The sequence below is a fragment of the Lepidochelys kempii genome, chromosome 9, assembly GCF_965140265.1.
Source record: "Lepidochelys kempii isolate rLepKem1 chromosome 9, rLepKem1.hap2, whole genome shotgun sequence".
Taxonomy (NCBI): Eukaryota; Metazoa; Chordata; order Testudines; family Cheloniidae; genus Lepidochelys; species Lepidochelys kempii.
In genome coordinates, this window is record NC_133264.1 from 11773917 (window position 1) to 11789068 (window position 15152).

A 15152-nucleotide genomic window follows, 5' to 3' on the forward strand; every position below is an offset into this window, starting at 1 on the left:
TTTTTTTGTAAGTGTGGCTGGTTCTCATTTGAGAAACAAGGCAAACCAGAATCACCCAGAGACAGAGAGACATATTGTTTGGTCTTTTAAAGAGTATTATGCCTTAAAATGTACATAAAATATTTTAATGTAGAAGGAACTGATAGATTATAGCCTACTGCAAGTTAAAAAAAGGTACATAACCTATACTTAAGACTGGAAGTACTATGCTTTGCCTTCAGTTTTAGTTAGGTCATTTTTTTTTAAACTGTATTATTATAGTTACTCACACAAGGCATGGTTCACGGTGTTATATGGGGACACTTAAAATGGCTTAAATTAGGTCATGAGCATTTCCAAAGGGAATGAACATATCACACTCCCTTGCAGCACATATCTACTGAAAATCCCTCGACTTGTTCCCCACCCATCTCCCACCTGATTAGTAATCCAGCCACTCTAGCCTGTCCACTTTAATGAGTGCAGCTTCTGAAGCAAGTGAATTGGAGTCAGAAAAGAGAAGAGGCAAACACTTTAGAACTGCCACCAGTGGAAATGTTTTTTAAAAGAACATATAGTAGATATGGCACAATAATGTCTATTCCAAATGTCTTGGAGTCATCAAAAACTGGGATATACACTTGATGTTATAGCAAGAAATGCTATGGAAAAAACAAAACAAAACAACAAAAACCAAAAAAAACCTTAAGACAAAAGAGAATTATGGGAGGTAAGTCAGTGGATAAAAGATTCATGCCAGGAGTGGGGAAGCTATATATTCAATCCTATAAAAAGTCATATTTATAAAAAAATATTAAAAGCTTTTTAAAAGCACGTATTTATCTAGCTTCTGGTAGAGGCTCATCGTAAGTAGAACAAAGCCAAATAAAAATAAGGAAACAGAACTAGCCCATGTGCTACTGTTTAGAGTTAAAGCATCAACTCAAGGACAAACAAACCACACTTCTGAAATTCCTTTTATGGCTGCAGCTGTTATACACAATGAAGATTACTGTAACTTAAATTGATTACAGCAAAATGATTTTTCAGTTTGTTTCTTTAGTTCACTCTTTTTCCTATACAAGTCATTCAGTTTTCCTTCTTGTTTGTGTGAGTATTTGTTGAAAAGCAACCAGGCAGGAAAAAAAAAGAAAAAAGGTGGGGGGAGGGGGGAAAGGAAATCTGTTTGCATATTATATACATTGGCAAGTGGATTTAGGGGACATGGGTAGCACTGGAAACTCATTTTTCAAAACTGACTAGATTTCAAGTTGACAAAGTGACTAGGAATTAGGAAGCTCAGTTCAAATCTAGTTTTGCTTTTAATTCACTATAAATTTGAAAAAAATCACTACATTTTCTTGACCTTCAATTAATACCACTGTAAAATAAGGTTTAAAACTATTTGCACATGTTGGATCATAAGACAAAATGTACCTGTATATTAGGTCAGAAAGTTCATGGTTTAGGTCAAGCCCAGTGGGAAAATGCATTTATCCTGTTGAGGTCAACATCAAAAACTTGAAATTCTATGAAGTGTGGGACAGTAAAGTAGATAATATATAAATTTAATATTTGAGAAAGCGTCTGAAATATCTGAAGTAACAATGGATCTATAAATGCTCCATTATAACAGTATCTATACCGGATCTTAAATATTTCTACTAATTTATTGGTTAAAAGTGCAACATAGTGCATTTCAAAATTAAACAAAAATACATGTCTATTGTTTCGTATGTTAACAGAAGATGTTTTATAGAACACCACTATGGTAACTTGGCCTGGTGGTTTCCAGAGCATTTGGGACTAACGTGTCAAAAATTTTAAACAAGTATATTGGTAATTGGTAAACTCTAAGCCAGTGTCAGATCTTGAATGTGTAGCATACATTGTCTTGTCCAAAGTTTTATTTTCAAGTTACTTGGTGTCATTACTATTATACAGCCATAAAAACACGCAGTACTTTACAGAACACACAGCTCCTGCCCCAAAGAGTTTACAAGATAAAAACAGGTAAGACAATAAAAGGAACAACAGGTATGCTGTGGAGATATCAATAGTGATGAGACAAATTTAGGAAGATTTTATGAAAAATGTTTTAAAAGAGGGATTAGAAGGAGCAGCAAGAGGATACTTGGCAGACACAAAGTAGATTATTAGAGTTTTAGTAGGGAGCAATGCGAAAAAAAACACAAAAGGAGAAAAAGGAGAGAGTATGAGTAGCATTATGCATTACTGGTTTGACATGGAAATGGATGCTAATACACCTTTCTCCTCCTCTAACTGCTATGATCTCGCTCCTGAGTATCATAGGGACAAGCAAGCTGGTTCAATAGGAAATAAACGCCCACCCATCACCCTAACCTTCAAAAACAAACCCTGAATATTTTTGAAGTTCAAAATGTATCACATCGTCTTTGTTGTGCCTTTAAAAACTATTAGAATGTATACTTCTCTGCACTTTCTAGTTTCAGCTAAGGATAGAAGAAACAGTACTGAGATGGCTATATTCGAGCCTTAAAGAAACCAGAAAGCCTCTAAAAAATTAAAAAGTATCTGTCCTTTCAAGATTTACAGTCAATCAAGAAGATACAAATATGCATCAGATATGCAACCCCAACTTCTAGATTCTGCAAGTCTGCCTCGTTCCTACTTTAAAGCAGCTTCTGCAGTTGAGATGATTTGGACTGGTAATTAATTATGAGAATTTTGTGTCCATCTGTGATAAGCAGAGGACCCCCGCTACTAATCTGTTCTATAGGTGGGAGAAAACTACAGCATTCTGAAGCATAACTCTCACCTAATGCACACTATTACTTTCACGTTGAAGAAAGAGAAATGGGGACATTCAGGAGAGTGCTTTGTAATTTTTAAAGGTACCACAGTCATGGGCTCAAAGTAAGAACCTAGACAGGTTTCAGCTACTGTAGAGATGAATATTTTAGAAACCACTAAATTTACAAACCCTCACTATAGTCACTACTAATCTCTCCCTTGCCAATCCTAAGGACCATACTCATTCTCTTCAGTCTTTGCTACTTTTATGCTGTTGACCACCCAGCTCTCAAAACTATCATCTTATGTGGATTTACAGTCCTTTCTTTCCTGGTTCTTCACCTGCATGTAATCTCCTTCAGTGTTGCCTTTGATTTATCATCACACTTCAACTTTGTTGGTGTTTTTCAGATGTCTGCCTCAGCCCCCCTTCTCTTTTCCTTGTACGACCTCATACTTAAGGATGACCTCTATGCCAGTGACTCTCAGATCTACCCCTCATCTATCAAGGATTGCATCTCTTCCTGTTTCTTCAGTATCTTCTTCTGCTTCCTCAATCCTTGACTGTCAAACATGTAAACTTTGTCTTTTTTCTTTTCCCCCTTTCTTCCACAGTTTCAGACAACTCCACTGTCCCTCAGGTACTCAAGCTCACAACTTTGGTATTCTCTTAAAGTTGTCCCTTTCCTTCTTCTTTCACATGCAGGTCCTTATCAACCCTTGTCACATCTCTTCCTACGTTACCACCTTTGGTTCATAAAGTAACATTAATCAGGTTACCTTAATTTTTTGTCAACTTTGTCCCCCCTTTTCCTTTCCTCTTTCTGATCACAATTTAAAAAAACAGGAAGCTCTTCATAAAGCTGTGTCTTTATTTCTGTATCTACTTATTTCTTTCACACTTTTGATCATGTAAGTTACAACAGTAATGATGATGGTGGTGGTGATGTTAGCCAATATTGTATAGTTAGGCACCTAATAAAATGAACTGACTTGGAGGTACTGAGCACCCATTGCTCGAATCAGATTCAAACGTCTCAACCACTCCAAAAATCAGACGACGTAGGGTTAGATCATGCCTAGCACCAACATGTCTGCACAAAGGAATTGTGGGGGGTAGGGATGGGCGAGGGGGGGGGTACAGAGGCGGCTTCCAACCTACTCCGTGAGGTCTCAATAGGGCTACAAGCCAAACTGGGGTGCATATATGCTGTCACATAAAGGGGTATCACAACTTACTCCTCCTCCAGAGAAGAAAAGGAGACACTGTGGCTCAGAGGAGATATTGTGCTTCGCTGACACCTGATCAGGGTGGAATGACTTAAATCACGGCAATTTAAATAATCAATTTTAATCAACTTTTCCATTTGTACTTCAACTATTTTCTAAAGAAAGGTGCATTCTCATTGGTTGATATAACCATTAAAACATGCTGATTTACAACTAAATAGATTTGGTACACTAATACTTTTATTTAAGCAAATATATAGCTTAATATTTTCAGATTCTTATTAATTGTACATGTTTAGCATGTTAGAAAATGGTGACTCGTATATTGCCTATTTACTAGATAATTAACTTTTTGCTCATGATTTGTGTCAAGCTGCATTAGGATAGCAACTAGAATTTAATTAAAAATAAATTTTATATGCTGTTGTGTGTTTATTAAACAAAACAAGCCTTTAATACAGTACATGATCTACTGTGCCATATTCATAAACCTTGATCGCAAAAAGTTAGATATTTTCCCATTTACATTCTTCATAAAAAAGCAGCCTTTAACTCAGTTTTTGATAGAGGGCTCATGGATTCAACATATTTATTTTTCATTTAAAATGTTTTGAGATTATAAAAAGTTTAGGATTTAACATATTTTGTATTACATTCAGATTTCATTTTAAAGAAAGAGTTATTTTTAAAAAACAATTTAAATAAAATAAAAAATATCTGATTTAAATAAAAACTGTGTTTTAGTTTTTCAAAATAAATCATTGATTTCTATTCACCCTGCAATATGTAGACAACACAGAGCCCTACTTATCATTTGCCACACATGGCCAGGCCACTACCACCAGGGTGGCCCAGTGCCTGGATAAGTTCAGCTCAAGGACAAAGAACAGCTGGCTGAAACTGAACCCAAGCAAGACTGAGGTTGCGCTTGTGGGCAGGGGAAAGCATTCTGAAGACTTTGCAGACACAGTGCAGTCCACACTGACCAACATTTTCAGATTAATTTCAGGGAGATTTGTGGAGGCAGCCAGGCCAAACATGACTGAGTGGTACTGCGACCTAGCTCTTGGGATGGCAGCGCCACTCATATTTGTCCCAGCCAGAACAAAACAGATTTACAAAATAAAACTGTCTGAATGGTTCCGAAAAGCACTTAGCATCAGTCTTCTAAGGTTACACCATATACTCACGGCCTCCATGGGATTCTGAAGTAAACTGGACCTAAACTACCATTTTTAGGTTTCAGTGCCAACAGTCTTTTGATGTGAATGAGTTTACATCTAAGAGCTATTGTTTCAGGAAGAAAACATTGAATTGGTTTTCATTCACATTTTTGAGGTTTTCTATTTAATCACCAGGGCTAAAAATGTAATTTAATTAAAAAAAAGGAAGCTCAGCATTTGAAGCAAGGGATCGATTTGGTGGTAAATTTCAAGACCACCGAATCTCAGAATGCATGGGGTTCAGCTCAAGAGACAGTATCTCTGACTGCTAATAAAGTTAACTTGTGGCAGTTTGCTAGAACATAAAACTTAGATATCAGCATTGCCGAAGAAGTTACAAGCATATTACAGACTATAAAAGAAAGATTTTTCAAAGATAAAACCTATATACAACAGACAAGAAATTGTGGGAGGGAGGGAGGGAAGGAGGGAGGGAGAAGAGGGAGCAAAAAATTAAAAGAAATAGTGCCACTGATGGAGAATCTAACCCTGTTACATTTTTTGCAAAATCAACTTAACGTTCAGACAACCAGACAAATTGCTTATATAAGCTGGAAAAAAGTCCAGAACTGTTTGTACAGTAAGACACAGTTATACCCTTAAAAGATTTTGGTTGATCAGTGAAGCATCAATATGTTTTACTGCAAGAGACAGAACCTGTTGGCCATTTTTTGTCTGGTGTTTATCAAAAATGAATTTGGCTCCATGTATTTTGATATAAAATATTTCCCCCCACAAATAAAGCACTTCAAAATGTGCATATATTTTTAAAGTTTTAGTAACTAATCCTGGAAAGTAAATTCCCCTTACCAGCCCCGCATGGCTGTAGTTAAACCCTAGTTCTCGAGATATAGTCCAATTGGCATGTTCTTCAGTCACTGTCATGTCTGGAAACTTTACAGGGCTGCTAAACCAATCAAATTCCAGCTCTAAACATGGAGTTTCCTGAGGAAAAAAGAATTTTCATGATTGTTCTGAAACAAAATTATAAATTAGAAATCATTATAATCTAAACAAGTCGATGTGTGTTACTAAGGCTGAAATTAGAATATAAGCATCAATTTACCTTATTCGGATTTGACCCAGTAACGCCAATAGGATTTAGCAGATCTTCCAGCCCATGCGGCACAGGCCACAGATTCAAAGCCATTTTCCCAGATACAAGAGTGTCTGTATAATCAAACATGTTTATATTTCCCCAAGCCAATGGGCAGTGTTCCTTTAAAAGATCAAATGATCATTAATAAATGAGAGTGAAGAGTGATCAAGTTATAGTACAATATTGGATTTCAAGAAATAAAGGGAGGAGGAAAAAGATTTTTGAAAAACTGAACTATGGAATCACACAATTATAAAAAGAACAGGAATACCTGTGGCACCTTAGAGACTAAAATTTATTACAGCATAAGCTTTTGTGGGCTACAGCCCACTTCATCAGATGCATAGAATGGAACATATAGTAAGAAGATATATCACACAGAGAGAAGGTGGAAGTTGCCATACAAACTGTAAGAGGCTAATTAATTAAGATGAGCTATTATCAGCAGGAGAAAAAAAACTTCTGTAGTGATAATCAAGATGCCCATTTAGACAGCTGACAATAAGGCGTGAGGATACTTAACTTAGCCCTGGTCTACACTAGGACTTTAGGTCGAATTTAGCAGCATTAAATTGATGTAAATCTGCACCTGTCCACATGATGAAGCCCTTTATTTCGACTTAAAGGGCTCTTAAAATTGATTTCCTTACTCCACCCTGACAAGTGGATTAGCGCTTAAATCGGCCTTGCCGGCTCGAATTTGGGGTACTGTGGACACAATTCAACGGTACTGGCCTCCGGGAGCTATCCCAGAGTGCTCCATTGTGACAGCTCTGGACAGCACTCTCGACTCAGATGCACTGGCCAGGTAGACAGGAAAAGAACCACGAACTTTTGAATCTCATTTCCTGTTTGGCCAGCGTGGCAAGCTGCAGGTGACCATGCAGAGCTCATCAGCACAGGTGACCATGATGGAGTCCCAGAATCGCAAAAGAGCTCCAGCATGGACTGAACGGGAGGTACGGGATCTCATCGCTGTATGGGGAGAGGAATCCATGCTATCAGAACTCCGTTCCAGTTTTCGAAATGCCAAAACCTTTGTCAAAATCTCCCAGGGCATGAAGGACAGAGGCCATAACAGGGACCCGAAGCAGTGCCGTGTGAAACTTAAGGAGCTGAGGCAAGCCTACCAGAAAACCAGAGAGGCGAACGGCCGCTCCGGGTCAGAGCCCCAAACATGCCGCTTCTATGATGAGCTGCATGCCATTTTAGGGGGTTCAGCCACCACTACCCCAGCCGTGTTGTTTGACTCCTTCAATGGAGATGGAGGCAATACGGAAGCAGGTTTTAGGGACGAAGAAGAAGATGATGATGATGAGGTTGTAGATAGCTCACAGCAAGCAAGCGGAGAAACTGGTTTTCCCGACAGTCAGGAACTGTTTCTCACCCTGGACCTGGAGCCAGTACCCCCCGAACCCACCAAAGGCTGCCTCCTGGACCCAGCAGGCAGAGAAGGGACCTCCGGTGAGTGTACCTTTTAAAATACTATACATGGTTTAAAAGCAAGCATGTGAAAGGATTACTTTGCCCTGGCATTTGTGGCTCTCCTGGATGTACTCCCAAAGCCTTTGCAAAAGGTTTCTGGGGAGGGCAGCCTTATTGCGTCCTTCATGGTAGGACACTTTACCACTCCAGGCCAGTAACATGTACTCGGGAATCATTGTACAACAAAGCATTGCAGTGTATGTTTGCTGGCGTTCAAACAACATCCGTTCTTTATCTCTCTGTGTTATCCTCAGGAGAGTGACATATCATTCATGGTCACCTGGTTGAAATAGAGTGCTTTTCTTCAGGGGACACTCAGAGGAGGCCATTCCTGCTGGGCTGTTTGCCTGTGTCTAAACAGAAATGTTCCCCGCTGTTAGCCACAGGAGGGGGTAAGATTGAGGGGGTAGCCACGCGGTGGGGGGAGGCAAAATGCGACCTTGTAACGAAAGCACATGTGCTATGTATGTAATGTTAACAGCAAGGTTTACCCTGAAAGAGTGTAGCCACTGTTTTATAAAATGTGTCTTTTTAAATACCGCTGTCCCTTTTTTTTTCCTCCACCAGCTGCATGTGTTTCAATGATCACAGGATCTTCTCCTTCCCAGAGGCTAGTGAAGCTTAGAAAGAAAAAAAAACGCACTCGCGATGAAATGTTCTCCGAGCTCATGCTGTCCTCCCACACTGACAGAGCACAGACGAATGCGTGGAGGCAAATAATGTCAGAGTGCAGGAAAGCACAAAATGACCGGGAGAAGAGGTGGAGGGCTGAAGAGAGTAAGTGGCGGGCTGAAGACAGGGCTGAAGCTCAAATGTGGCGGCAGCGTGATGAGAGGAGGCAGGATTCAATGCTGAGGCTGCTGGAGGACCAAACCAGTATGCTCCAGTGTATGGTTGAGCTGCAGCAAAGGCAGCTGGAGCACAGACTGCCACTACAGCCCCTGTGTAACCAACCGCCCTCCTCCCCAAGTTCCATAGCCTCCACACCCAGACGCCCAAGAACGCGGTGGGAGGGCCACCGGCCAACCAACCACTCTGCCACAGAGGATTGCCCAAAAAAAAGAAGGCTGGCATTCAATAAATTTTAAAGTTGTAAACTTTTAAAGTGCTGTGTGGCATTTTCCTTCCCTCCTCCACCACCCCTCCTGGGCTACCTTGGTAGTCATCCCCCTATTTGTGTGATGAATGAATAAAGAATGCATGAATGTGAAGCAACAATGACTTTATTGCCTCTGCAAGTGGTGATCGAAGGGAGGAGGGGATGGTGGCTAGCTTACAGGGAAGTAGAGTGAACCAAAGGGCGGGGGGTTTCATCAAGGAGAAACAAACAGAACTTTCACACCGTAGCCTGGCCAATCATGAAACTGGTTTTCAAAGCTTCTCTGATGCGTACCACGCCCTCCTGTGCTCTTCTAACCGCCCTGGTGTCTGGCTGCGCGTAACCAGCAGCCAGGCGATTTGCCTCAACCTCCCACCCCGCCATAAACGTCTCCCCCTTACTCTCACAGATATTGTGGAGCACACAGCAAGCAGTAATAACAGTGGGAATATTGGTTTCGCTGAGGTCTAAGCGAGTCAGTAAACTGTGTCAGCGCGCCTTTAAACGTCCAAATGCGCACTCTACTACCATTCTGCACTTGCTCAGCCTGTAGTTGAACAGCTCCTGACTACTGTCCAGGCTGCCTGTGTACGGCTTCATGAGCCATGGCATTAAGGGGTAGGCTGGGTCCCCAAGGATACATATGGGCATTTCAACATCCCCAACAGTTATTTTCTGGTCTGGGAATAAAGTCCCTTCCTGCAGCTTTTGAAACAGACCAGAGTTCCTGAAGATGCGAGCGTCATGTACCTTTCCCGGCCATCCCACGTTGATGTTGGTGAAACGTCCCTTGTGATCCACCAGAGCTTGCAGCACTATTGAAAAGTACCCCTTGCGGTTTATGTACTCGGCGGCTTGGTGCTCCGGTGCCAAGATAGGGATATGGGTTCCATCTATGGCCCCACCACAGTTAGGGAATCCCATTGCAGCAAAGCCATCCACTATGACCTGCACATTTCCCAGGGTCACTACCCTTGATATCAGCAGATCTTTGATTGCGTGGGCAACTTGCATCACAGTAGCCCCAACAGTAGATTTGCCCACTCCAAATTGATTCCCAACTGACCGGTAGCTGTCTGGCGTTGCAAGCTTCCACAGGGCTATCGCCACTCGCTTCTCAACTGTGAGGGCTGCTCTCATCTTGATATTCATGCGCCTCAGGGCAGGGGAAAGCAAGTCACAAAGTTCCATGAAAGTGCCCTTACGCATGCGAAAGTTTTGCAGCCACTGGGAATCGTCCCAGACCTGCAACACTATGCGGTCCCACCAGTCTGTGCTTGTTTCCCGAGCCCAGAATCGGCATTCCACAGCATGAACCTGCCCCATTAGCACCATGATGCATGCATTGGCAGGGCCCATGCTTTCAGAGAAATCTGTGTCCATGTCCTGATCACTCACGTGATCGCGTTGACGTCGCCTCCTCGCCCGGTATCGCTTTGCCAGGTTCTGGTGCTGCATATACTGCTGGATAATGCGTGTGGTGTTTAATGTGCTCCTAATTGCCAAAGTGAGCTGAGTGGCCTCCATGCTTGCCTTGGTATGGCGTCCGCACAGAAAAAAGGCGCGGAACGATTGTCTGACGTTGCTCTGACGGAAGGAGGGGCGACTGAGGACACGCTTACAGGGTTGGCTTCAGGGAGCTAAAATCAACAAAGGGGGTGGCTTTACATCAAGGAGTATTTCAGGCAGGACTTCACGGAGGGTTCCAATAAGAAATGGTGCACCTAAGTTATCGTTCTTATTGGAACAAGGAGGTTAGCCTGGCCTCTGATTGATACATGGCTAGATTTACCTTGCTGCACCTTCTCTGTGAGTGACTGCAGTGTGACCTAGAGGAATGAGTCCCCTAGATGGGGGAGGGGGGGAAGCAAATGAATACAAAACAAATCTGGTCTATTTCTTGTTTTGATCCACTCCATCTATCTTTTACATCTTTGGCTGGCAGCAGACGGTGAAGGAGGACTGCATGCCATCCACATCTCATGGCTGCTCGGCAGAAGATGGTACAGTACGACTGCTAGCCATCCTCATCTCTTGCCTGCCCGGCAGAAGATGGTATAGTATGACTGCTAGCAATCCGTATCGCCTGCCTGCTCACCATAAGATGGTTCAATAGGACTGACTGCAGGACTAAAGAGAATGACCTGGTCAAGTCACTCCAAATTTAGTCCCTGCGCCCATGTCTGCCCAGGCGCTCCCAGCCGACATGGCCAGGAGCACCTCGGACACGACAAGAATGGCTACCAGTCGTACTGCTCCGTCTGCTGCCAGAAGGCAATGGGTTGCTGCTACTGTGTAGCAATGCCGTACCACGTCTGCCAGCACCCAGGAGACATAGGATGACGGTTACCTGAGCGGGCTCCATGCTTGCCGTGGTATGGCGTCTGCACAGGTAACTCAGGAAAAAAGGCACAAAACGATTGTCTGCCCTTGCTTTCACGGAGGGAGGGAGGGAAGGGGGGCCTGACGATATGTACCCAGAACCACCCGCGACAATGTTTTAGCCCCATCAGGCATTGGGATCTCAACCCAGAATTCCAATGGGCAGCGGAGACTGCGGGAACTGGGGGATAGCTATCCACAGTGCAACGCTCCAGAAGTCGACTCTAGCCTCGGTACTGTGGAAGCACTCCGCCAAGTTAATGCACTTAGAGCATTTTCTGTGGGGACACACACACTCGAATATATAAAACCGATTTCTAAAATAACGACTTCTATAAATTCGACCTTATTCCGTAGTGTAGACATACCCTTAGGGAAATAGTGTTTTGGGTCATTACACATATTGAATCTATTTGTATTGTAGTGCATTGACACTATGGGAAGCCAGAAATAATACAATTTATCAAAATGAAAGCCAGTATAGTTAATAGCCACTATTTTTCCTACATTTTTGACTAGCTTGGTTTCTTGATTTCTAAGTTTTCTAACCAAGAAAACAACAATACATGCGCATGAAAGTCATGTGCATGCATGTTGAATCATATTTCACAATACTTTTTTCAGGCAATATTGTATGGATATCAGGTTTCAGCTGGATTCAGGAAAATAGCATAGTAGAACCTTGCTATTAAGAATAAATAATGTATTACCATAATTAATTTTTTAAGTTAGCAAAAAGAGAGAAGCAAATAATTAAAAGACAAGAATTACATTGCAAGTTGTACTCTTTTCATTTTCTCAAATCTAGTTTTAATTTTTGATAATACTTAATTTATACAATATATTACAGAACATATTACAAGATTTGTCATGAGACATCATTACAGCACTATGTCTCTGCTATTAAATCCTTACTGTCAAATGAGGAGAGACAGTCTGTGTGAAAGCATGGATTAACAAATATGTAGGTTAGCAGAGAGCAAATTATGAAAGTTGTAGCATATTTTCCCTGTGAGACTTCAAACCTCTGTCTTGTCAGCTGCTGGGATAATCATTTCAAAGAACACAATCTAAAGAGTTAAAGCTACCTGCTAGGATTTTTTCCTCAAGTAAGTCAGTCTTACACACTCACAAACAAACTAACAAATAAAAATTGGATAGTACATCAGAACACACACACGACCAAAGTTTTTGAGCCTGGATGTATCAGAATCATGGACTTTAAGGTCAGAAGGGACCATTATGATCGTCTAGTCTGACCGCTGGCACAATGCAGGCCACAGAATCTCACCCACCCACTCTTGTAACAAACCCCTAACCTATGTCTGAGCTATCGAAGTCCTCAAATCATGGTTTAAAGACTTCAAGGTGCAGATAATCCTCTAGCAAGTGACACATGCCCCACGCTACAAAGGCGAAAAACCCCCAGGGCCTCTGCCAATCTGCCCTGGAGGAAAATTCCTTCCCGACCCCAAATATGGCGATCAGCTAAACCCTGAGCATGTGGGCAAGACTCACCAGCCAGACACCCAGGAAAGAATTCTCTGTAGTAACTCAGATCCCACCCCCTATAACATCCCATCACAGGCCATTGTGCATATTTACCGCTAATAGTCAAAGATCAATTAATTGCCAAAATTAGGCTATCCCATCATACTTTCCCCTCCATAAACTTATCAAGCTTAGTCTTGAAGCCAGATATGTCTTTTGCCTCCACTGCTTCCCTTGGAAGGCTGTTCCAGAACGTCACTCCTCTGATGGTTAGAAACCTTCGCCTTAAAGTTAGGATCCAAAACCCACATTTTAGGCACATCAGTAAAGCTTGCTGATTTTTTTTTAATTGCTTAGCAACCCCAACTCCCATTTAGGTCAAAAGGAAATGCAAGTGCTCAGCACCTTCACACACACAGTTTTTTAGGTGCCTAAGAATGGCTTCAGGAACCTAACTTTAGGCACCCACATTTGAAAATTTTGGCCTGTCCCTTTCTGTTCAACTATACAGACCACAACTAGTGCTGCATGGATAATATACAACAAATATATCAGGTAACAAAAAAATTAATTTGTAGTCAATCAATAAAGTTAAGAGAAGTTTCTATACATCTTAGATATTTTAATCAAATAAAAATTCAAGAAAATAGAAGATGTTGGTAAGACCAACTTCTATTCAAGTTTTGGCCAACTGTTCTTCCCAAACTTGGCTGCCTGGAGTTTTCTTTTATAACACGTTAGAACTATTAAAATTATTAAATATTTTACCTCCTTAGCACCCTTTCTACCCTTAACAGAGCAGATGGAAAGGCAAAGCCGAGCAGCACGTGGGAGATCAGGAATGTACATGTCATATGACAGCCATTCATTCCATCTGTGGGATTTTAAAAGTAAAATAAAAACCAGGTTAAAGCAAATAAAACTCAGTACACTTTAGTTAGTAAATAGACACAAAATGATATGGAAAAATCAGAGTGTTCCTCTTCCAAGGATATTAAATACATATTTCTACTCTAGAAAAGCAACATCATCAAAATAGCACTTTCTGACTGAGCAGATCAGCTACCTGCATGTATTCATCCACATCTACTGCTTTTAGTCACCGAAGTCCTTACTGTTTTTTACTCTGGTTAGCCCTGCAGAACCAATGTCATTCAGAGAAAGTGAGATGGATTTTTATTCCTTTTTGGGCACCATCAACAGAATTGTTTACCACATTCAATCAACATTTGCGCAGACTCCCTGACTGTAATTGTCAATGTAGGCCTAGTCTGACAACATGGGTTTGCATGGCTGTTATTGAGGGTTTAATCTGGCCTGCAAATCTTTAACTATTCATGAAGATGCGTACAAAGTAAAGAAGTTGGCTTGACTCTCAGAGCGCAGTTTGAGTTGCAAGAGCTAGTTAGTAGAAAATGCATGTTTCTACTTGTAAACTCAGTATTGGGATCATTGGGAGACAAACAATACCATATTTATAGTTACATTACAATATAGAGCCACGCACTTTTAAGCACTTTAGTAGGCTTAAGTCGAGCAAAAAAATTTAAGCACATCAGAACATGATGTAACTAATATTTAAGGCTGCGGGTTTGTCATGGAGGTCACGGATTCCGTGACTTTCTATGACCTCCGTGACTTCTGCAGCGGCCGGTGCGCCTGGCTCAGGGACAGCTCAAGCAGCTTTTGTGCCAGATGCACTGACCACTGCTGAGACAGTCTCGGGCCCCTGCCAGCAGCAGAGTTTGGGTCTGGGAGCGGGCAGGGGTGCTTACGTGGGGGGCCCCTCGGAAGCGGTGACATCCCCCTTGCTCAGCTGCTAGGCAGAGGCCTGGCTTGGCAGCTCTGCATGCTGCCTCCACCCAGAGCACTGGCTTCGCAGCTCCCGTTGGCCAGGAACTGCGGCCAATGGGAGCTGCGGGAGCCATGCCTGCAGACCTGCCTGGCCACACCTCCGCCTAGCAGCTGAGAAGGGGGACGTTGCCCACTTCCAGGGAGCCCCCCAGGTAAACGCCACCCAGAGCCCACCTCATCCCGTCTCGTGCCTCAACCCCCTGTCCCCTCCCACGCCCAAACTCTTCTGCTACTACTGCTGCTGCTGGGGAGTGGGGGGAAAGGCATGCAGCTAGGTAGGGAGCCTGCGGCCCTGCCAACCTCCCCCCGCCCCCAACAATAGCGGGGGTCCCGAGCTGTACACCGCCACCTACGCCCACCCAACACCAGGGGGGGGTCTCGGACCCCCCCCCAAGCAGCCAGGCTGCCCTTCCCCAGCACCCGCAGGGCCCCCAGGCAGCAACCCCCCGCAAGTTTTATTCACTGGTATTTTAGTAAAAGTCATGGACAAGTCACAGGCCGTGAATTTTCGTTTACTGCCTGTGACCTGTCTGTG

At 42.5% G+C, this 15152-nt stretch overlaps 1 protein-coding gene across 7 annotated transcripts in view; it reads right to left on the minus strand.

The window, feature by feature from the left end:
* PIK3CA (phosphatidylinositol-4,5-bisphosphate 3-kinase catalytic subunit alpha) overlaps nucleotides 1-15152 on the minus strand; it is a 78964-nt gene that overhangs the window by 18792 nt on the left and 45020 nt on the right. For 6 of the 7 annotated variants that reach the window (XR_012160722.1, XM_073359312.1, XM_073359313.1 and 3 more), the window contains 3 exons: nucleotides 13532-13637; nucleotides 6274-6426; nucleotides 6018-6152 (listed from right to left, as the gene is read on the minus strand). Coding sequence is in view for 6 of the 7 variants with exons in the window: in XM_073359312.1 (XP_073215413.1) it covers nucleotides 6018-6152; nucleotides 6274-6426; nucleotides 13532-13637 (394 nt within the window). In the remaining variant the exon portion in view is untranslated. The remainder of the gene's footprint in view (nucleotides 1-6017; nucleotides 6153-6273; nucleotides 6427-13531; nucleotides 13638-15152) is intronic. The other variant, XM_073359317.1, reaches the window with a different exon arrangement.